Source organism: Anolis sagrei, chromosome 4, assembly GCF_037176765.1.
Source record: "Anolis sagrei isolate rAnoSag1 chromosome 4, rAnoSag1.mat, whole genome shotgun sequence".
Lineage (NCBI taxonomy): Eukaryota > Metazoa > Chordata > Lepidosauria > Squamata > Dactyloidae > Anolis > Anolis sagrei.
This window is the reverse complement of record NC_090024.1, coordinates 12,560,935-12,585,727: the sequence shown is the minus strand read 5'-3', so window position 1 is coordinate 12,585,727 and position 24,793 is coordinate 12,560,935. Positions and strand designations below refer to the sequence as shown.

Below are 24,793 nucleotides of genomic sequence, written 5' to 3'. Positions count from 1 at the left end.
TATACCCATAATCACAAATCACTACAACTCATACCAGAGTTATAAATACATTGCACCATTGCCTTTGGTGCACGATCTTGGACATAGTTAGTATTCTAGACCCAACTAGAAGACGTATTTATTCTGCCTGCACTCTGTATTTGACATAGAGATATATTTGAACAAAATAAAAGTTGCATAACTTCTTATTTTCTTACAGGTTCCAATTGATGCTGGGTCAGGAGTACTAACAACATGTTCCTTCCAGAACACTCTGTAATGTACTGAAACACTGCCTCGTTCAGCCCAATGCTTTAGTGAAATGTCATCACAATAGAAGCACAAAAATAACAAGTAAAAAAGTCATTTCCTTGGCTTTACTGAAGTGGCAAAAGTAAAACACAAGAGACAGACACACTCCTCAAAGGTAGGCAATGTAGCTCCATTTGTTTCCATTTAAAGCTTGTCATTCTAAAGCCACTGGCCAAATTGCATGGTAGGCTGAATCAATTCTTCCTTCAGTTTAGCAAAGACAAAAAAAGAGAAGCAATTTGATTGTTTTCTGTGATTTTTCAAAAAGTATACAAGTACTTGTCTGCTGGATACTTGTTCCCTTCTGAGATGCAAAATGTAATGCCATTTTAACACACACACACATATTTGCCCAGATCACTACTGATGCATAACTGCTAGTATATCACAGGCATTGTTTTGTTACTGGACTAATCTTTACATAGGACAGAATAACATAGAATTTTCAAAAAGTTCATCATGATATTTTGCTGCAGGTGAACAAGCAGTGCTGTGACACCTTAAATATTAATGACTTCATGACACCACAAATTTTTCTTGGATGAGAATCTCCAAAATGTTTGTTTGACCAAAGAAATTCAACTCAAATCAATGTGCCATATCTCTGAAGAAATGCATTCTCAGCCACAAATAAGTATGGCATCATATTTCTTTTAGCTGTCAAAATACTAAAATACTAAAAGAATATGCTCTGTTGGGTTGTTGTAAGTTTTTTGGCCTATATGGCGATGTTCTAGAAGCATTCTCTCCTGACTTTTCACCTGCATCTATGTCAGGCATCCTCAGAGCTTGTGAGGTCTGTTGGAAACTAGGAAATATGGGTTTATATACAGTATCTGTGAAAAGTCGAGGGTGGGAGAAAAACTCTTGTCTGTTGGAGCTACATGTGAATGTTTAAATTGGCCTCCAACAGACAAGAGTTCTTTCTCCTACCCTTGACTTTCCATAGATATATAAACCAAATTTTCCTAGTTTCCAACAGACCTCACAACCTCTGAGGATGCCTGCCATAGTTGCAGGTGAAATGTCAGGAGAGAATGCTTCTAGAACATAGCCATATAGCCCGAAAAACCTACAACAACCTAGTGATTCCAGCCATGGAAGCCTTCAACAATACAATATGCTCTGTTGTTTATGTTTTTTGTATTGTTAAGAACAAAAATGCTTTATGCAGCAAATATCATTGCATAATAAAGAATTGCAACATGAGACAGGCAGGGATGAGATTTCAGCTTTGTGAAAGGGAAGATTGCACAGTTATATTCTTTTGCCGTCAGTAGTGTTTTTCTCTCTCAAAGCAATGCTGCTGGTAATTAGGAAAAGCTGTCCGCGACCCAAGATTGCCAAGTGAAAGCACTGGAATTGTATGAGATGCTCACCCTGAATGATAATTCAAATGAACCTTCCACACACAAAAAAAAAACATGTTCTGCAATATCAAAGCAAAGCTTGTTGGGAGTTAATTAATTGCTGAATTAATTCTTAAGCCTAGTCTTCCACTGAGTCCAGAGATCAAAATGTGGTGCAGAAAAGGCTGCAAGACAACTGTTCTTAGCATGTTTGTTAATTGCCAGGCATAGTCTTGACACTCTTTGATCAAAAGTATTAATTAAATTAATTAATTTTAAACATTTAGGTGGATTAAAAGTGTACCCCTAATTAATTTGAACCTTGTTACTATTTTCCCCCAAAACAAGCACTTACAAGTCTCCATGTTCAAGAGATATTTGCTGTCTTAGGAGAAATATTACTATTTCACTTCCTCACAGGAGAGAAGAATAATTTTACTCACATCAGTAAAAACATTGCCTTTGAATATGCCTCATACTTCAAAATAAGAGAACACCCTCAAACAGATAAGAAGAGTATTTTGTGTCATCCTTCTCCAACCCCTCCTTTCGACACCTGTTTTTGCTATACCCTATGAGCAGTATTAATATCCTTTTCCCCAAAAGAATTGTGTGATTTGTAATTTTCTGCTTTAAGAAAAGTAGAAGCCCATTAAGAAACTGGCACACCATTTATCAAGGATGGAAAAGTACAAGCAGGGTAGAAAAACATTAATGTTCCCACATTTTGGTTGCTTGATCTTTCTTTCTCTCTTTTTACAAAGATGATTATTCCAAAACACAGGGGACTTCTTGGATTTCTTTCTTTCTTCTGATGACTAAAATCAGTACTAAGATAATGCTAGAAACACACAGCCAAGACTCCACTGAGCTTTCCTTTAATTAAAAAGTAAGTACCTGCCTATGCTTTCAGGAGAGAAAAAAACCCAGCACTCAAATTAATGGATGAAGCAATTTTGCTTCTATTAATTCTGCAGCCCCTTCACAATGATTCATAAATATTAGAAATTAAAGTGAAATTGCCATTTGTGACTTTTGCTCAAATAAGACAAGGCACACTAAAATTTTAAGTTGTTTTGAAAATGGATGGATCTTTGCAGACAACCAATTTTGGCCCTCCAAAAGCTTGAACCTCTTATGAGTGATCAAGTCAGGAATTCCAGAAAGTCTTAATACGTAGAGATATTCCTCAAGAGACTCACTCAAACTGTTCTCCAACAGAAGGAATGAAAATAAAATTCTTTGTCTATGACATTTTGAGATTTCAAGTGCCCAAAGCAGACCTACCCAATCATAGAATCATAGAATCAAAGAGTTGGAAGAGACCTCATGGGCCATCCAGTCCAACCCCATTCTGCCAAGAAGCAGGAATATTGCATTCAAATCACCCCTGACAGATGGCCATCCAGCCTCTGTTTAAAAGCTTCCAAAGAAGGAGCCTCCACCACACTCTGGGGCAGAGAGTTCCACTGCTGAACGGCTCTCACAGTCAGGAAGTTCTTCCTCATGTTCAGGTGGAATCTCCTCTCTTGTAGTTTGAAGCCATTGTTCCGCGTCCTAGTCTCCAGGGAAGCAGAAAACAAGCTTGCTCCCTCCTCCCTGTGGCTTCCTCTCACATATTTATACATGGCTATCATATCCCCTCTCAGCCTTCTCTTCTTCAGGCTAAACATGCCCAGCTCCTTTAGCCACTCCTCATAGGGCTTGTTCTCCAGACCCTTTATCATTTTAGTCGCTCTCCTCTGGACACATTCCAGCTTGCCAATATCTCTCTTGAATTATGGTGCCCAGAATTGGACACAATATTCCAGGTGTGGTCTAACCAAAGCGGAATAGAGGGGTAGCATTACTTCCTTAGATCTAGACACTATGCTCCTATTGATGCAGGCCAAAATCCCATTGGCTTTTTTTACCGCCACATCACATTGTTGGCTCATGTTTAACTTGTTGTCCATGAGGTCAAAGTCAAAGTTACGAGAAGCACCTATCACTACCTCTGTTACTCATACCAATATTCCTGGGCTAAGATCATATGAGCAGGTCCTGTTGGATGCAATATCTAAACTACTTTTGATATTAACAAAACTTTGGACCAAAACTAACAAAATGAAGTTTAACAGAGACAAATGCAAGATACTCCACTTAGGAAGAAAAAATGAAATGCAAAGATACAGAATGGGGGATGATGCCTTGCTCATCAGCAGTATGTGTGGAAAAGATCTTGGAGTCCTTGTGGACAACAAGTTAAACATGAGCCAAAAATGTCATGTGGCAGCAAAAAAAGCCAATGGGATTTTGGCCTGCATCAATAGGAGTATAGATCCAGGGAAGTCATGCTACCCAGGTGTGGCCTTGGTTAGACCACACCTGGAATACTGTGTCCAATTCTGGGCTCTGCAATTGAAGGGAGATGTTGACAAGCTACAGTGTGTCCAGAGGACGGCGGCCAAAGTGATCAAGGGTCTGGAGAACAAACTCTATGAGGAGCGGCTTAAAGAGCTGGGCATGTTTAGCCTGAAGAACAGAAGGCTGAGAGGAGACATGATAGCCATGTATAAATGTGTGAGAGGAAGTCATAGGGAGGAGGGAGCAGGCTTCCTTTCTGCTGCCCTGGAGACTAGGATGCGGAACAATGGCTTCAACTACAGGAAAGGAGATTCCACCTGAACATGAGGAAGAACTTCCTAACTGTGAGAGCTGTTCACCAGTGAAACTCTCTGCTACAGAATGTAGTGGAGGCACCTTCTTTGGAGCCTTTTAAACAGAGGGTGGATGCTCATCTGTTGGGGATGCTTTGATTTTGATTTATTTATTTTGAATATTTGTACCACACCATTCTCAACCCACTGCTTCTTGGCAGGGGGTTGGACTGGTTGGCCCACAAGGTCTCTTCCTACTCTATGATTCTATGACTTGTATGTCTGCATGGGTTGAACTTGGGAGTTTAGGACATGCTAATCTAGTTCTTCTCCAATTAAAAATAACTTGCTGTCCTACAATTCAGTGAAGGATTTCCATGGTTTGAGAAATAAACCCAAAGAGTTGTTAATGAAAATGTTTTCCCTTTCAGCAGAAATCTGTTCCCCTTCCACCCCCCACAAAATGTAAAAACTATTCAGGTGTATACCTAGTGTTGTAGTAGAGTCTGTTGGCAGCGCTGCAACTGGTAGTAGGAGTGGTAGAGGAGGGAAACGAGGCGCCCAGGTGTTAGATGAGAAACAGCAAAGGAAAACTGTCTGGCTCTTTAAGGCATCTGGATTCCGACACCTCATTTTACAAAGAATGCTAACTCTTAGAATTCCTTTCTCCCACTTTTAAATGTGAGGCATTATCATTAGGGAAAGGCAAAATGGAATGTGTAAAACCCTGAGGATTATACTAAGGATGCCTGATGCTGTCATTCTTTCAATATACATAATTATGTCAAACACGCACCCAGTGGAAATATAATCCTTTAGCCACATGTGGGTAACGATCTGTTTGAAAGCTTATAAAGAAGGAAAACAAACACGAGCGCATGAAAAGAAGTGAAAGGACATCAGAAGATTTCCATTTGCATTCGGATAAGATGATAATATCACTGTCATGTCTACTCAAAGGAGGTTTATTTTGCTGAGGCATATGTTCATACTACAACTATGGATGTGCTGCTGAGTTCATATCTCAGTGCAAACTTATACAAGGTTTCTTTCCTAAACTTCAACTTGAATCAATGAAGTTTAGCATCAAAATCTGTACATTTGTGATTTTGTTAATGGGAGTGGAGGGAAGCCACTCAAAACCTTTGCCCAGCAGGAAGCCAGGGGGCCCAAGGAGAAGTTCTCAGGGGTTTACTTTACAAAAGAATCTTCAGATGTTTTGAGAAATACAACAAAGTCTTTTATTAATGAAATAAATCAGGAACTGCAAGGCTTTCTTGATAAAGTATTGGTTCTCTCAATCTTGTCCACAGGGAACAGGCACAATCTTCAATAACTTTTCTTTAAAGGAAAATTCCCCCTTTTTAACTTTTTCCAGGCTCACTGAAATCCAACCCTCACTGATGCGTGCTCCATTACCAGGCCAAACTGCTTCTTGGACGCTGAGTGGACCTACCAGCAAGGCAGTGGACGTTCTCCAGCTGGAGTTCTTTAGTCTTTAAGGCTGTTTTCCTGGAGTTCTTAAAGCTGTTCTCCCCTGGATTACTTAAAGCTGTGGGAATGCTTCCCTGGCGTTCTTTCCCTGGAGATTCTTAAAGGTTGAAGGCTTTGTACAGGGAAAGTTACACATATCCTATACATTGGCTAACCTAGCTTAGACTAACTAACAAAATGTCTCACTTCCCTCCAAAGCCCCAAAAGGGGGCGGGACTAGGGAACCTAATAATAATTGACAAGTAATTGACCCAATAACTGCAAAGTAAGGAAATCAATCTAACTGCAGAGGCATAGAACTTTAAAATACATGCAGCAATCAACAAATAGCAAGATAAGCTGGAGCTCCTGGTGTGACTGTCCCAGAACAATGGGAGACCATCTAGAAAAACCAAGGAACTCCAGGTAAGACTGGGAAAATGTCCCAGATAATCATTACCAGTCAGAGCTGACATTATTGTATTGGGAGGAGCAATGGTCATACTTGATATAGGGCAGTTTGTTAAATTTTCAAGTTCTGCAAGCTCATTCTAAACAATGGCTTTACAGATAGTTTTAAAAACTGTGAGTTTTAAAGTAGTGAAAGTTGGTAGCTTTTATGTAAGGCTCCATCTAAACTGTAGAATTAATGCAGTTTTATACCATTTTAATTGTTGTGGTACAATGCTATGGAATCATGAGAGCTGTAGTTTTATAAGGGCTTTTGCCTTATCTGGCAAAGAGTGCTGGTGTCTCATCAAACTACACATTCCAGAATTCCATAACAATGAGTCAAAGCAGTTAAAGTGAAAGCAAATGGTATTCATGCTACAGTCAAATGCATCCTCAATGAGATGAATTCAGGATTTAGCCTGAATATTAATACTATCCATGGTGTTGTATCTATTCTGGGAATAGTGGTCATCCACTTGAGTACCTCCTTTAAAGCTTTCATTAAAGCCAAGAGCAGATCCTCTACTTCACACAATCGCCAGCTGCCACTGATTGCAATGTATCCTGGGACTTGTGTGATTCCAGATTCAACTTTTAATCCTTTTTCTACACAAAGTGTAACTTCCGATTAAAGCCTTACAGCTCTATTATCAATCCTTCATCTCACCCTTGCCTTTTGACATTTCCAATTAGCCTATTGAAAAGAGTGATGGCTAACTGCTTCTGTACGCTATTCTATTATGTGAAGATGGAAAAGGAAGATATACCCTTATTAATTCTCTGATACGAAAGTCAGTAATATAAATGTAGTCACTTATCTCTGTTATGTTTCATAAACCAAAGTACATTTTTCAAGGTTATTGAAATTGAGTGCAGTCACATATAAGTGCCTAAGAGCCTCAAGTTACAATCCTATCCAGCAGCAAAGTGATGTTACCAACCTATACAATAAGATCTCCTTAACCACAGAACCTACATCCATGGTTTCAGTTTCTTAAACCCAGTGGAAAATGGTTTCTCTATGAATTTGTTAGGTTCTCCAGGCAATTCTATGACATGTTCCACTTACAAGTTAGAATTAGATTGTGTTGGAGGATGCGCCAAATTTCTAGAAACAATATCAATGATATTTAATTCTGTTTTAATGTTTGTATATTTGTAGATTTTAAATTGTATTGAAATGCTTTTAATGGAAGTCACCTTGAGTCTTCTTATGGAGAGAAAAAGTGGTGTATAAATAAACATAATAATAAACATCATCATCATCATCATCTCATCTCTCTAGGTCAGTGATTCTCAACCTGTGGTCTCCAGATAATTTGGCCTTCAACTATCAGCTGGTAAACTGGCTGGGATTTCCAGGAGTTGTAGGCCAAAACATCTGGGGACCCACAGGTTGAGAACCACAGCTCTAGATCCTCCAACTTTATGCTCCTCATCACAACATGGGAGCTCCCATTGCACAATTCCCATAGCATTTTGGTGCCGTTTGCACAACAGGTCCAATAGCAGTCTGAGGCCCATTGCACAGGAGAACCCATGGACAATTGACATATTGTTGGTTCCATTTGTGTGATGGTCCTGAAGATGCAAATGCATCTCGGCTCCCCTCCCAAGAATGTAAGCATCTCAGTTCAGTGTTTTGTGATCTATAGTCAGTTTATGATGATCTAAATCAGTGGTTCTCAACCTGGGGGTCAGAACCCCTGGAGGGGTCACGAGGGAGTGTCAGAGGGGTCACTAAGGACCATCAGAAAACACAGTACTTTCTGTTGGTCATGGGGATTTCATGTGGGAAATTTGGCCCAATTGTGTCGTTGGTGGGGTTCAGAATGCTCTTTGATTGTAGGTGAACTATAAATCCCAGCAACTACATTCCCAAATGTCAAGGACTATTTTCCCCAAACTCCACCAGTGTTCACATTTGGGCATATTGAGTATTCGTGCCAAGTTTAGTCCAGATCCATCATTGTTTGAGTCCACAATGGTCTCTGGATGTAGGTGAACTACAGCTCAAGGTCAATGCCCACCAAACCCCTCCAGTATTTTCTGTCGGTCATGGGAGTTCTGTGTGCCAAGTTTGGCCCAATCTCATCGGTGGTGGAGTTCAGAATGCTCTTTGATTGCAGATTAACTATAAATCCCAGCAACTACAACTCCAAAATGACAAAATACCCCCACCCCAACCCCACCAGTATTCAGGTTTGGGTGTATCGGATATTTGTGCCAAATTTGGTCCAGTGAATGAGAATACATCCTGCATATCAGATATTTACATGATGATTCATAACAGTAGCAAAATGACAGTTATGAAGTAGCAATGAAAATAATTTTATGGAAAGGAAAAGGAAAAAGGAAGAAAAAGAAAAAGAAAGAAATAGACGGTCAAATTAAGAAACCGAAGCTACCAGACTTACGTAAAGGTGAGAAGGACTCAAACAGTAAATTACGACACTTAAAAGTGCCTTCAAGCAAGGCACTTCAGAATAAAACATAAAACAGTTAAACTTGATGTTAACTAATTAATCAAATAATTAAATCCAGCGAAGAAGTGAAGAAGAGGGAAGAGCAAACTGACCTTGAGGCGAGCTTGTTTTGGCTACAGTGAAAGTAAACAATTTAAGACCGAAACCACGCGAGACCTAGGCGAGAGCTGGATGGGACCGAGAGGAGACTACCGTGAGAAGTGAGTGAAGCTAAGGAGGAGGAAGGAAGGAAGGAAGGAAATCTCGCGAGACTAAGATATAGACGGGACATTGACGCGAACAGAAGAAGGAACAGGAAGGGCTCAAACAACGCGGGAAAAAACGCGAGAAAACGAGAGGCAAAGGAACAGGAAGTAAACAACGAAGCTGAGGCCGAGAGGGAAAAAACGGAGAATGAAGGACGGGAAGAGAACAACGTGTGTAAGTGAGTAAGAAAAGGTAAACAAACAAGCCTCAAGTGTTATGTGACAAGGCTGTCTTTAAAGTTAAAGGGTAAGAGCAAGCAAAACAGATAAAGCGAGTAAAGTTAAGGGAGCCAAGGCTTTCAAAGAACTGCAAATAAGGGAGCCCTCGGGAAAAGAGGAAAAGAGGGAAAGGAGGGAAGAACAAAGGAGAATAAAGAAATAAAGAATAAAGAAGTAACAAAGGTAAATAAGAAAACCAAGAGAATTAAGTGAAAAGTACTATCTGATCTAAACCCAGAAAAACTGTGAACAATAACCCATTTAGAAACTAAACTGTGAATATTTTGAGAATATTTAGAAGAATATCAATAATTTAAATAAACAAGTAAAGATAAAGATAAAAGACAACAAAAATTAAGCAGAAAATAATCACAAATAACAAATAGCCAAACAAATAAATAAATCAATAAATAATAAAGAAAGAAATAATCAAAATATATAAAATATATATAAAAATAAATATATATATATACAAACAGGAATAAAAAAATTACAGATAGTAGACGATACTCAGGATCCTAAAAGATATTAGAGAAGTCGAAACTGCCAACCCACAACCCTTTGGAAACAAGAATAAAAGAGGTTATTCTCCCATACAGAAACTAAATAGCAAAAAAGCGGAAAAGGGTGAAGAGGTTGGAGAAACAAAGCTAGCAAAACTAGCAGTAAAAAGGAAAACTAAATACATAAATAATAACAGGCTGTGCAGGTTCTATTGATACTTCATTTGCTTCCAGATCACAAATTTGGCCCAAGATATACAAATGGCAGCAGCAATGAAACTGAAGAGTGGGAAGGAGATTATGGCTCAGACGCCAAAAAATGGAAGAGAACTTAAAGAGATCAAGGACACAAGAGACATTAACAAAGACAAAGATAAGGACAAAGACAAAGATAAGGACAAAGAAAAAGAAAATAAAGATACCCCTATAAATATCACAGCCAATGGAGGGAACAATAGAAACAGAAGACTTTCTATAGGAGAAGACACAAGACTGAAGGAACTCTTAAAGGAAATAAAAGCCATAGGAAAAGAACTGACGGAGATGAACGAAAAGCAGGATGCCTATCAGAAAATAGCTCAAGTACAAATGGCAGAATTGAAAAAAGAAATTAAGGAAGAACTGGGCGCGATGAGGAAGGATACGGACACAATGAAGGAAGAAATAAAACAACTACAGATTAAGAGTAAAGAAGAGGAGGACAGACAAACTTTGACCCATACAAGGCTGAAGACACTGGAGACAATGAACCAGAAATTGATGGCCAGACAAGAACTCATGGAGTCCCGAGAGACAGAGTACCAACTACGACTAAGAAACATAAAAGAAGAAGAGAACGAAGATATAAGAGAGAAAACCATAGAGATATTAGCGGAGCTGCTACAGAGCACAACTCAATACATAGAAGAACAAACGGACAGAGTTTTTAGAATAAACACGAATTTTGCAAGAAAAAAAATAATTTTATGGTTGGGGGTCACTACAACATGTGGAATTGTATTAAGGGGTCACAGCATGAGGAAGGTTGAGAACCACTGATCTAAATGTTCAACAGTCTGCCAGGAAATGTTTTTAAGCTCTGAATTTGGGTCATTTGAGGGTATAATCTCATTTAACCATATGATAGGAAGTCATATGATCTGACCTTTGAGGAATTACAATGCTTAACCTAAATGTGAGTTGAGTGCTACAGTGATGATTTTTCAGCAATGAGTCCATTTTTTCCATAGTGAAGAATACAACCATCCAAGCTCCTTCCCATGCACAATATTCCAGTGTATCTGTGTGCATGCAGAAAGAGGTTTCTTCCATGCCAATTAGAATGTAGTGGCATTAGAATATCCATCCAGGAGCATATGATTCCTCTTAGCTTTCATAGGAACAGACTTTCAGATTTTGCTTTATTATTCTTAAGATTCCAGTACATTTTAGCATGAATAGGAGACACACATCCCACTGCCAATTATTGTTTCTTGTAGAATAAAAATATTGAGAACATGAACCAGATAGATCCTCAGCACTAGGCAGGATTAGAATATCTAAATGCAAATCTGAAGCCGAACCATTTCTATGGTATTCCTAATACAGTGGCTTGCGCTTTATTAAACTTTAACCTATAGTAAAGGTTTTCCCCTGGCATTAAGTCCAGTCATGTCTGACTCTGGGGATAGGTGCTAATCTCCATTTCTAAACCGGAGAGATTGTCCATAGACACCTCCAAGGCCATGTGGCCAGCATGACTGCATGGAGCACTGTTACCTTCCTGCCGGAGTGGTACCTATTGTTCTACTCACATTTGATGTTTTCAAATTGCTAGGTTGGCAGAAGCTGGGGATAACAGTGGAAGCTCACACCATTCACTAGATTCAAACCTGCAGCCTTTCGATCAGCAAGTTTAGCAGTTTTAACCCATTGCGTCACCGGGATTCCTAAACTATATAATCTTTTTTATGATTAAGGTGGGCTTATTGAGTGCAAAATAATTTGGCACTCAGTGAGGAAAAAAGCAAAACTAAATGTTTATCCTGTCTGTTATATTTCAAAAGGGCAGTGAATTCACTTTCACTTGATGGAGGCCAAAATTGCTTTCCCAAGTGTTATTGGGACTAATGACAGCAATTTGATGCAATTCCGAAGACTCATTCCTTCCTGCTTCACTAAGCAATGAACAACACACATTTGTTGGAACTGCATTAAAGAGCTTATTAAACACATCTTGGACAAAATAAATAAACACAATGACCTTTAAGTGTTTTTTTTTTTAAAAAAAAAAAAACAGTGGCTACAGAGATAGACTTTTATTTTATGGAATATTCCAGAAAAAGGTCAAAATCCAACAGTATGTCTCTCAAGGCAGAAGCAGTGCTGTTGTTAGAAATAGCAAAAAGGTGTGTAAATGGCAGGCTGCTCATGTCAAAATCCTTGTTTAGAATGGTGTACTTTTCTAACAGACTCACTGGAAGCAATGAGGAATCTTCTGTTCTGGCAAAGACATTGAACATTGTAATGCTCAAAAATTATTTAAAGTTCAAGAACTTACTTTAAGGAAAAGTTGCACTGGTATTTTTGTACTGAAAAAAAAGCATCTTCTTTGCCAAAATAACATTTTTGTAAAGCAAAAATATTTTTGTTTTTCTTTTCAGAAACAGCTAATTCCTTCAGAGGAAAAAAAAGTATTCTGAGCAAAAAATTCAGATGTGAATTTTGTGCAAAATACAGGCAATCCCCAAGTTATTTTATTTATTTGTCATGTCAGAGCAGCCAGTCCATTATATTACTTATATCCCCAAGTTACAAATATATGACTTACAAATGAATCATAGTTGATTAACAGGGTTGTTGTTTTTTTGTCGTGTCAGGAGCAAGTAGCTTCTGGTATGAGAGAATTGGCCATCTGCAAGGACGTTGCCCAGGGGACGCCTGGATGATTTGATTTTTTTTATCATCCTTGTGGGAGGCTTCTCTCATGTCCCCGCATGAGGAGCTGGAGCTGATAGAGGGAGCTCATCTTCCTCTCCCTGGATTCGAACCTGCGACCTGTTGGTCTTCAGTCCTACCAGCACAGGGATCTAACCCACTGTGCCACTGGGGGCTCCTGATAACAGGGGTAAGACAATAGGAAGTGGAAAAACACTATTCCCAGGAGGAGAAATTCACTCCTTTAAGAGTTATCATGGAGAAAAAGTGTCTCCTATCTCCAATCCTTGTTCCCACAACAAGCCAAATATTTCAAAATCCAACCATCACAGGGACAGAAAGTGAGGTGAAATTTTCTAAACACAACCACAGGCAGAAAAGGGCATGCATGTATATGTTTATATGTATGTATGTATGTGTATAAGAGTAAGAGGTGCTTGGCTGAAGACACTGGCAGGCGCGGGTACTCCAAGGAGTGTGCGTATATGGCGTGCAGGCCAAGAAAGCCCCCATGCCTACCATGGCCTGCAGTCAAGCACCTCCTCTGTAGTAGAAACATTATGTAAAAAGAAACCACTTTAAAGCACACACCAAGAAGGGGAGTCTGAGTGGAAAGCCCCCCCCCCCCCCATGGACCAATAGAAAAAAGATCTTACACTTTTATATGTACCTGTTCCAACTTACGTACAAATTCAACTTAAGAACAAATCTAGCTTGTAACTCGGAGAGTGCCTGCATGTCCAAAATTGCAGAGATTCTATTCAGGCTATGATTGATCTTATTGGAGTTTCCCACTACTTATAAAAACATGATTTTCTATCCTTCTTTGAATATTTTCAAGTAGTCTGTATGATATTAGAACACCTCCTTATCATTACTATCCATTTCACAGGGACGACAATCTTAAGACTGTCCAACAGTTCCTGGACAGGAGCCCCCGGTGGCACAGTGGGTTAAACCCCTGTGCCGACAGGACTGAAGACCGACAGGTCGCAGGTTCGAATCCAGGGAGAGGCGGATGAGCTCTCTCTATCAGCTCCAGCTTCTCATGCGGGGACATGAGAGAAGCTTCCCACAAGGATGATAAAACATCAAATCATCTGGGCGTCCCCTGGGCAACGTCCTTGCAGGCGGCCAATTCTCTCACACCAGAAGCGACTTGCAGTTTCTCAGGTCGCTCCTGACACGACCAAAAAAAAAAAGTTCCTGGACAAACTAAGAACAAGACATCCCACTATCCATGTTATCACACCTGGGTATTAAAGTAGACACCCCCATATTTCTGCCAGCTGCAGAATTCTGGGAAATGTAGTTTGGGAAGGTGAGGACCTCTGTAGCTGAGAATTCTAAGTTGCTAAACTACAACTCCCAGGCCATCTACTATTAAACCCCTTGGGCTGGATGCCCATTTTAAAGCCCCAATGTGATAATGTCACAGGTCTTCATTGTGCCTTCAGAATAATGGTATATTGTGGTATGCTGTCCTTATGCTAACATGACTGAAGGTAATTGGTGTTAAGTCACTGAAGGTGAGATTTTACCCAGTGAGATGTCTTGGCACTTTTATATTTTGGCCATTTCACTTCCCAGGTCCCCAAATTAGCATCCTTCAATGGAATGCCCAAATGACTATGTTGTAATTATTATTACAGTCATTATGAATAGAGCTCCTAACAAGAATCCCTAACTTATGGATGAGTGACAACTTCAGATGCTCAATAACTGAGATCAAGAAGCCCTTTGACCCATCCTATGCGATGAACCTTACATTTCTGCCTTAGTAATATTAATAATTGCAATCTCCCCGGAAGCTTCAGGAATTAATTATAGTACATTTTCCAAAAAAGATGCCCATAAAGCTTTAATGGCTCAAGCCATCCTTGCTTTGATGTCAGGCCTGTAAAGCAATTAGAGTACTCATTAGATTGCATTAGTTCCCATGCAAATCAGTTGCTAATCCTGTAATGGCACCCCATGCCACCTACTCTTCTTCAAAGGGTGTTACAGCCTTTTGCATGGCTGAACAAATGCTCAGCTGTTCACTTGCTCTCCAGGCCAGCTGAGGAAAAGCAGAAAGCCAGATATACTGATGAAAAGAAAGTTGTTTTAAGATGGATTTATTTTTATACTAGCTGTACCTGCCACACCTTGCTGTGGCCAACCTTCTCTCCTCCTTCCTTCCTTCCTTCCTTCCTTCCTTCCTTCCTTCCTTCCTTCCTTCCTTCCTTCCTTCCTTTCCCTCCTTTCCTTCCTTCCTTCCTTCCTTCCATCCTTCCTTTCCCTTCCTTCTTTCCTTCCTTCCTTCCTTCCTTCCTTCCATCCATCCTTTCCCTTCCTTCCTTCTTTCCCTTCCTTCCTTCTTTCTTTCCTTCTCTTCCTCTTTCCTTCCTTCCCCCCTTTTCTTTCCCTTCTCCTTTCTCTTCTTTCTCTACCTATTCTTAGACAGCAACTCCCAGAAGTCCTCCTGTTCAATCAGTCTACCTACCTGCCTATCTATCTCTATCTAATCTATCTATCTTATCTATCTGGAGGATTGCTGGGAGTTGCAGTCCAGGAATAGGAAATTGGAAATATGCATGGATTGGGATGCTCTCAAAGAAATCCAAGGAGAAGAAAGCTTGCAGCTTGGAAGCAGTGCATTTGGATCAACCTACTCTCCTAAAGGGCCTGGTCTAGGGGATGCTGGGAACTGTAGTCCAGAATAGAGTGTTGATATGCTATTGTATCTTTTGTTTGCCAGGGGGGGGGGGAGTCATTTTTGTGCATGCGCTGTAGTGTCTTTTTGCTTTTTTCTTTAAATCCCTTCCACTGTGTTTTGCAGTCTTTTTATGAGTGATGGTCACTTGTTGGCTTGATAGGTGTATTGTGTCCAAATTTCATGTCAATTTGTCCACTGGTTTTTTTACTTATGTTAATCCCACAAATGAACATTACATTTTTTTTTAGATAGATGACTTTGACTTCAGTCTGCCTCTCAATATATAATACATTGATACCAGCTTTCCCAAGCAAAGTTTGAAAGTTGTGGTTTGATTTGAGTGAGTGATAGGGTGGTTTTTAAAGCATCAATTGAAACAGTTGATAAGGAAAGGAAAGGGGTGCTTCATTTTATCTTTAGTGCATTTACAATGCAATTTGATACCACTTTAATTGCCATGGCTCAATGCTATGGTATTCTGGGAAATGTAGTTTAGTTAGGCACCAGAGGTATTTGGTAGAGAAGGTTCAATATTACAGTCCCCATGTCATAGCTACCCTATTTTCCCAGAAAAAAAGACAGTGTCTTATATTAATTTTTGTTCCCAAAGATGTGCTAGGTCTTATTTTCAGGGGATGTTTTATTTTTCTATGAAGAAGAATTCACATTTATTGTTGAAGCAAAAAATGACATTTATTATATACTCAGTCAATGTCGTATTTCAATGTCAATGTTGACTTTGTTGGAGAGGTGGCTGCCAAGTAGCGGAAATTGTCAGCATTTCCTAATGTTACACCATTAAGCTGCATTTCTGGCATTGGAGAGGGATTGGCTGGTGACTGCTGGAAGAACACTTTGGTTTTCTCGATGATCCATGAGCGACCAAGCTTCTTGTATGCTGCTGCAAAAGTGTTTAGAGTAGTTTGTAAGTCTTCTTCTGAATGCGCACAGATGACATTATCATCAGAATATTGGAGTTCTACAACAGATGTTGTTGTGACCTTGGTTAAACTGCCTCATAATTTAAGATCCACTGGGGATCCACCAGGAAGGCCCTGCTCTCGGTCCCACCTGCCTTGCAAACTCATCTAGTGGGGATGAGGGACAGGGCCTTCTCAGGTGTGACCCCACCTCCCGCTTGTGGAATTTGCTCCCCAGCGAGACTAGATTGGCGTCCTCTCTCCTTTCCTTTAGGAAAAAAAACTGAAATCATGATTTTGGAACCAGGGTTTTGGCTAGCAGGCACAACGGCACTTTGGTTTTGGCTTTCAGTCTGCTGAGGTTAAATAGCTTGCCATCTGTCTGATACATGATTCCCACTCTGGTGGGGAGCTTCCTATGTACAAGATGAAGTTGCATAGCAATGAAGATAGAAAATAAGGTTGGGGCAATAACACATCCCTGTTTGACACCTGATTCCTCCTTAAATGGGTCACTTTGGGAGCCACTGCTGTCCAAGACTGTTGCCATCATGTCATCATGGAGGAGCCACAGGATGTTCACAAATTTGTTCAGGGCGCCCAATTTTTGGAGGATGGTCCAGAGAACACTGCAATTCACTGTGTTGAATGCCTTTGCAAGGTCAATGAATGCCATGTACAGTGGTTAATTTTGTTCCATCATCCTCGAGCTACGAGGAATTATCTAAGTAAGTAAGTAAGTAATTGTATATTGTACAGTAGTTGTCAGTATATAATAAATACACTGGTCCTCACACATAGGGCCACAAAAATAACAGCTGTAAAGTACCTTGCTTCCACACACTGTCTGGAGACTGTAACCATCTCCCACAGCAGTTCCTGAACCACTTGTACAGCAGGGATGGTATGGCAGCTTCTGGCCACCAGGGGGAAACAAAAACTTTGCTAGGTCTTACTTTTGGGGAGGCCTTATATTTAGCAATTCAGGAAAATCTCTATTGGGTCTTCTTTTCAGCAGATGTCTTATTTTCAAGGAAATTGAGCATGTTCAGTGAGATTTAGAGAGCTCAAGCTCTATAAAGCTTAAATTGCCTCATAGTTTAAGATCCACCAGGGATCCACCAGGAAGGCCCTGCTCTCGGTCCAACTGGTCTCGCAAATGAGTCTGGTAGGGACGAGGGGCAGGGCCTTCTTGGTGATGACCCCTCACTTGTGGAATTTGCACCCCAGTGAGATTAGTTTGGCGTCTTTCCTTCTTTCCTTTAGGAAAAAACTGAAATCATGGTTTTGGAACCAGGCTTTTGGCTAGCAGCACAACAGCACTTTGGACATTGAACTGGACCAAGTGATGATTGTAATGATAACTGAAATGGTTATATGACTGTATAATTAATGTTACTGTTTTAATCTGTTATGTATTTAATGGTTTTATATTGCTGTTATATTGTAATATTGTGACATCGAATTTCTGCCAGTGTTCGCCGCTCTGATTCCCCCCTCAGGGGTTGAGAAGGGTGGGGTAGAAATGTTGTAAATAATAAATAAATAAATAAACTGGTAACAATGCAGCAGTGTGACTGTTAAATATGTAAAACAGAAACTCTATTGCTATAAACAGATATGGTATCAATTATGTTCTGTAAGAGGTAGCAAGAAAAATAATGTTCAAATATTCTCAAAAACATATTTTTCAATTACTAAGAAAGAAAAGTCCTGGATTGATGAAAATCTTCACAAGTCAGGGCTGACTTTGTGCCAAATTCAGAAGTAGGTCCCATCTCCATTGAACATTTCATTTGGCTCAAAGACTGAAGCAACAATACACATTCCGCTAATGTATACTGCAGCACAAGGTATACTCAGCACAGTGCAGAAGGTCCAAGGAAAGTCTGAGTTGAGCCCTTTAATGCACTGCAGCAGATCCCAAAATATCCCAGGCAAAATTAGCATTGTATACCTGTCCTTGCTGATATCTGAACATGAGGAAGAACTTCCTGACTGTGAGAGCCGTTCAGCAGTGGAACTCTCTGCCCCGGAGTGTGGTAGAGGCTCCTTCTTTGGAAGCTTTTAAACAGAGGCTGGATGGCCATCTATCAGGGGTGATTTGATTGCAATATTCCTGATTCTTGGAAGGGGGTTGGACTGGATGGCCCATGAGGTCTCTTCCAACTCTTTGATTCTATGATTCTTTGTAAGATTCAGGAGGAGGAGGCGATGGCAATGGACTGCCAAAAATCCCCCAAGAGCATGTCTGACTAGCAGGGGGTTATTTCTCTCTAGGAGGGGTTATTGATTCCCTCCACTCCTGCCATGTTACTTTCTTTTCACCCCTCATGCCTCCAGAGTGCTGATGTGCATCTCTCTCAGAAATGGGGGGCAAATCCCCGCAGAGTAGTTTGAGCCATGTTCTGCTGTTAATGCAATCACATTTCTGGCCTCAGACCAGTTCCAGACCTGTCAATCTGATCACCCACACAGTGAAACTGATTCCTCCAAAACTAATTTAAGACATATTTATAGCATCAGGGTAGAAGGACCAGCAGGTGATTTGCATAGGAAACCACTGTATTTTTTCTGCAAGGAACATAATATTTCTTCGTAGATATGCTATTCCATGCATAGAAAATGTTGTTTGCTATGGACACAACATTGTCTTCTGCAGAAAACAACCACATGAAATTTTGGGGTATAGAATCATAGAATCAAAGAGTTGGAAGAGGCCTCATGGGCCATCCAGGCCAACCCCCTGCCAAGAAGCAGGAATGTTGCATTCAAATCACCCCTGACAGATGGCCATCCAGCCTCTGTTTAAAAGCTTCCAAAGAAGGAGTCTCCACCACACTCCAGGGCAGAGAGTATCCAAGTCCCCCATTGCAAAAAGGCATTGAAAATGACATTATTTCCATATATATATATATATATCATAACAAGAAAAAAAGCTAAAATCACTAATTGCTTCTTTTAAGAACAAATACAATGAAGAATTGCATCCATAGTATGAAGCTTCAGATTGGATGCCTTGAAAAACAGTAACAAAATGCAGTTAGTGTGGTATTTCAAAGCTCTGGGAGGTGAAGTTTATTATATTGTCACAACAATACAGCAAATTAGACAAGAAAAAGAGATGATAAAGGAAAATGAGGAAAACATCTCTAGGAAGGAAAAAAGGACATCCGACCACTGGAGTCACCAGTAATTCATCCTGCAAAGGGGAGATGAGGACAGAAGTGCTGTCTTGGTTGATGAAAGAGAGAGCTTTATAAGAAAGGGATAGGTATGGAAAGAGTGCTGAGGAAAAGCACAAAAAAGGAATCAGCAGAAGGGGGTGTGATGGGATCAATTTAGTGGAAGAGAAGGATAAAAGGCATTCTGAAACAACTGGAGAGTGGAGATAACACAAGCAATGAGAGCAGAGAGAAAAAAATTACAAGTGCTTAAATGAGAACCAGTGCCAGAGTCTTGCACATTCTCTTTTAAGAAGGGGCATTAATGAACTAAAGGAGATTGGATGCAGAAGACTGGGGCTTAAATTCACTGGGGGAACAATTAAAATCTTCTCTGTCCTCATACTGCTAAACGTCACCCCAAAATTGGTCTCAAATAGTTTCCAATGCCTCTAGAGTTGGCTTTGGAACAAATGGGATAATGTATATGTGTGTTGGGGGAGAGATCACTGAATTAATTCAGAATCCTTCCACACAGGCCTATATTCCAGAATATCAAGGCAGAAAATCCCACATTATCTGAGTGTAGACTCAGATAACCCAGTTCAAAGCAGATATTGTGAGATTATCTGCCTTGATATTCTGGGATATAGGGCTGTGTGGAAGGGCCCATAGTCACGTACCCAGAGGCGGCCCTAGGTAATTTTCAAGGCTAAGCAAACAGTATTTTGGCACCCCCCCCCCCCCAACCAATCACTGATATATATTTTCTGTTTTTCATGGGAGTTCTGTGTGCCATATTTGGTTCAATTCCATCATTGGTGGAGTTCAGAATGCTCTTTGATTGTAGGTGAACTATACATCCCTGTAACTACAACTCGCATATGTCAAGGTCTATTTTCCCCCAAGAGCGCCTCAAGAGTGCCCCTGGGCAAAATCAACTATACTGCAAATGCTTACTTTGCATAATGGGTTGAGCCGCCCCTGCACGTACCCAAACTCTAAATTTGTTTTAGAATTCTGTTATTAGTGGGATTTATGTTCAAGATGTGTTTGAGATTGAGTACACTGAAATGCATAGGTATCAATGCATCGCTTGATACATCAATACTAAAATATTTTGAATCTGATTTAGTGGTCCAAGTCCAATCTATAACATTGACAGCTCAAGAAATACTAATGTATTGCAAGTTGTTAATTGCGTGGCCTTTTAAAATAAATATGTATTTTATTTTTAAATATGATAAATATGGCAAAGATATATTTCTTATTTCATTGAAATTATATCCCACCTTTCTCCCAAAGGGAGATCCAATATCATCACAGTCGATCTGCTGATTAGATATTAATGTTGCAGTTTCTGGTTGTGAAATTAAACTACTTAAAATTGGATGTAGGACCAATTAATGGAAGCTACAGAAACAACAACTTGTGTTTATTGGCATAAGATGCTGCAATAATAGCAGACTAAGAAACCGTTTTAAAAATCACTTGGTGAATATAAGCATCTTATGTGGCTATGAACTTTGATTTCAAATATCTGTATTATAGCACCAATCTTTCCGCTGTGACTCTTAACAAAAACAGGGGACACAGAAAGAGCTTCCTTGAAGACTGAGTAAATACAGTTGGGCATCCCCTGGGCAACATTTCCTGTAAACAGCTAATCTTTCCAACCCAAAAGCATTTCTTTGCAACCAGTAGACTTAAACCAAGGAGAAGTATATCTGAAAGAAGCATAAATTTCACGCTTAGACTTGGGAGCCATACCCAAGATGTCTCATTACATATATGCAAGTATTCCAAACTCTGGGGAAAGAATCCAAAATACTTCTGGTTTCAAGCATTTCAGATAAAGGATACTTAACCTGTAACATTATTTAAATATCTATAGATTTGAAAGCAATTTTTTAAAAACTAACCAATAAGTAAGCACGACTTATGGATATTACATCACATTATTAAAAGCTCTTTCATTACAAGACCTGTAGAAACAAAAGAGACTTTGTTTTCGATAGGAAGGGCACAATCAAAAGGGTCAATAAAGCCTCTCTAGAAATAATATTGTTTCAGAGCCAGGGGCAGCCAATGAAAAGACATTTACCCAGATGTATGGAGAGAAGTAGGATTGAGAGAAAGACCTCCCCCAAAATCTAAACATAGAGTACAGTCCTTTTAGACAACCCAGACTTGAGATGTGTAGGGCCTGATAGGTTATAAAAATCACTCTTTCTTACTCAGAATAGCTTATATTTGTCTCCATTCAAGTCATTCAATTTTTTCTCACCTGTTTGTTCCACAATAGTTGCCAACACCCGATGTGGGATTCTAGATGGGACTTTCAGACTTGCATGCACCAAGTAATACCTGAAAGGAGAAGAAGGAGAAAGAAAATATATTACAGAAGCTGGCATTATCCTTAGGGAGGGCCCTTCCACACAGCCTAATAACCCAGAATATCAAGGCAGATGATCCACAATATCTGCTTTGAACTGGGTTATCTGAGGGCCTTTCCAGACAGGCCTTTATCCCAAGACCATCACATTTAAAAAACATGGATGTTCCTTGGGGCCGTTCTACACATACTCCAGAAAGCATGCACTTTCTGGGATGGGTGTCCAGATGTTCTTCCAGGAATTCCCGGAAGAATATTGGAACACTGTAACCCTCTCCCCAGAAGCCCCCCAAAACAGCATTAAAAAACAAAAGAACTCACCTGGCCTCCATGAGGCAACTGCCAGAGTTCTGGCACATACAAATGATTGGCCAGGAGAAAGGCGGGGGGGGGGGGGGCAGGCGTCATTTTCCTCCTCCCCTTCCTTTCTCTTAGTGCATCATTGTACGTGCCAGGAGAACTCCAGCAGCCACCTCATGGAGGCCGGGTGAGTTCTTTTAGGTTTTTTTTACTCTGTTTTGGGTGTCTTTTGGGGAGGGGGTTGGTATTCCCCCAGTTTTCCAAGCTAATAAATAAAATAAATAAACATGAATTTGTGAGTTTATCCCATGCCTTTCAAGAAGGCGTGGAATAAACTAACTATCAAATTAATTCGCCACAAACCAGGGTCTTCCTGGTTTGTGGTGAATTAATTCAGGTTTTTCCAGGACATTATCTGGACAGCCCCCTTTTTATTATGGAAGTTTCCACACTAAAGTGGCTGTCTGGATGTGCCCTGAGTCTACACTGCCATATAATCCAGTTAAAGCAGATAATGTAGGAATTGATACAGCTGTATGGAAGGGGCATTATTTATTTATCGTGTCATCAGCAACCATTGTATTACAATTCTAACAGAGCAAAACAAACACAGAGATTAAAAAGAAAAAGAAAAAAAACGGGAAAAAAAACCACACAGATTTTGTAAATTTGGTATTTGGTTAAATGTCCTTTGACCAGTATCTGGCCACTTGGAGTGCCTCTGGGGTTGCCGCAAGAAGGTCCTCCATCGTGCATGTGGCAGGGCTCAGGGTGCATTGCAGCAGGTGGACAGTGGTTTGTTCTTCTCCGCACTCGCATGCCGAGGATTCCACCCTGTAGCCCCATTTCTTAAGATTGGCTCTGCATCTCGTGGTGCCAGAGCGCAATCTGTTCAGCGCCTTCCAAGTCGCCCAGTCTTCTGAGTGCCCAGGGGGGAGTCTCTCATCTGGTATCACCCATGAATTGAGGTGCTGGGTTTGGGCCTGCCACTTTTGGACTCTCGCTTGCTGGGGTGTTCCAGCGAGTGTCTCTGTAGATCTAAGAAAACTATGTCTTGATTTAAGTCGTTGACGTGCTGGCTGATACCCAAACAGGGGATGAGCTGGAGATGTCTCTGCCTTGGTCCTTTCACTATTGGCTGCTACTTCCCGGCGGATGTCAGGTGGTGCAATACCGGCTAAGCAGTGTAATTTCTCCAGTGGTGTGGGGCGCAGACACCCCGTGATAATGCGGCATGTCTCATTAAGAGCCACATCCACTGTTTTAGTGTGATGAGATGTGTTCCACACTGGGCATGCATACTCAGCAGCAGAGTAGCATAGCGCAAGGGCAGATGTCTTCACTGTGTCTGGTTGTGATCCCCAGGTTGTGCCAGTCAGCTTTCGTATGATGTTGTTTCTAGCGCCCACTTTTTGTTTGATGTTCAGGCAGTGCTTCTTGTAAGTCAGAGCACGGTCCAAAGTGACTCCCAGGTATTTGGGTGCGCTGCAATGCTCCAGTGGGATTCCTTCCCAGGTAATCCTCAGAGCTCGGGATGCTTGTCTGTTCTTAAGGTGAAAGGCGCATGTCTGTGTTTTAGATGGATTAGGGATCAGCTGGTTTTCCCTGTAATAGGCAGTAAGAGCACATAGAGCTTCGGAGAGCTTCTGTTCTACCATCTCAAAGCTCCCTGCTTGAGCAGTAATGGCACGATCATCAGCATAGATGAAACTCTCTGTCCCTTCTGGCAGTGGCTGGTCATTTGTGTAGATGTTGAACATGGATGGAGCAAGCACGCTCCCCTGAGGCAGGCCGTTCTTCTGTTTCCGCCATCTGCTTCTCTGGCCCTGGAACTCAACAAAAAAGCTCCTGTTTTGTAGCAGGTTTCCTATGAGGCGGGTGAGGTGGTAGTCCTTTGTGATATTATACATTTTTCTCAGGAGGAGGCGGTGGTTCACAGTATCATAGGCTGCTGACAAGTCTATGAAGACAGCTCCTGTGATCTGCTGTTTTTCAAAGCCATCTTCTATGTGCTGGGTCAGGTTCAGCACTTGCGATGTGCAGCTTTTGCCTTTTCTGAAGCCAGCTTGCTGTGGGATCAGACAGGGGTCTATTTTTTCCATAATTCTATGCAAGATGAGTCTCTCCAGAACTTTGTAGAGGTGGCACAACAGGGAGATTGGTCTGTAGCTTTTTGGGTCATTACGGTCTTTGCCTGGCTTCAAGATGGCGATGACTCTTGCTTTCCTCCAGATTTTGGGGATCTGACAGGATGCAGTGCAGTTGTTCATCAGCTCCAGCAGCCAGCGCCTTGCTTTTGGACCAAAGTTCTTGATTTGTTCCATCCGTAGATCATCCAAGCCAGCTGCTTTGCCATTCTTACATTTGTTGAGGGCCATGTCCAATTCATTAGATGTAAAGGGTTCATGGAGGTTGTTGTTCTCAATCTCTGGTTGTCTGGCTATTGGTTTCTTTCCTACTTTGGTGGCGAGGTTGGGTTTCCCATTCTTCAAGAGTTGGTGTGCTATCTGATCTGCCTTTATGTTGGCATGGGTATTAGTTTGTGAGGGGTCATTGCTCAGCCGTCTCAGCAGCCTCCACACCTTCTGGCTGCTCCTGCCCATGTCAACCTCTGTGATCAACTTGATCCACTGTTCTTTCTTGGCTTCAGAGATGGAGGACACAATGCTCTGCGCTGCCTGAAGAGTCTGCTCACTGAATGGGTCTTCGTTGTGGAGCCTGTAATAGTTTTCCAACAAGGCG

The 24,793-nt window shown here is 40.8% G+C and overlaps 1 protein-coding gene across 4 annotated transcripts in view; it reads right to left on the bottom strand.

The window, feature by feature from the left end:
* The window catches only part of FAM135B (family with sequence similarity 135 member B), a 477,503-nt gene that overhangs the window by 372,497 nt on the left and 80,213 nt on the right, over positions 1-24,793 (bottom strand). For all 4 annotated transcript variants that reach the window (XR_010909793.1, XM_060775909.2, XM_067467274.1 and 1 more), the window contains exon 3: positions 21,644-21,723. Coding sequence is in view for 3 of the 4 variants with exons in the window: in XM_060775909.2 (XP_060631892.2) it covers positions 21,644-21,723 (80 nt within the window). In the remaining variant the exon portion in view is untranslated. The remainder of the gene's footprint in view (positions 1-21,643; positions 21,724-24,793) is intronic.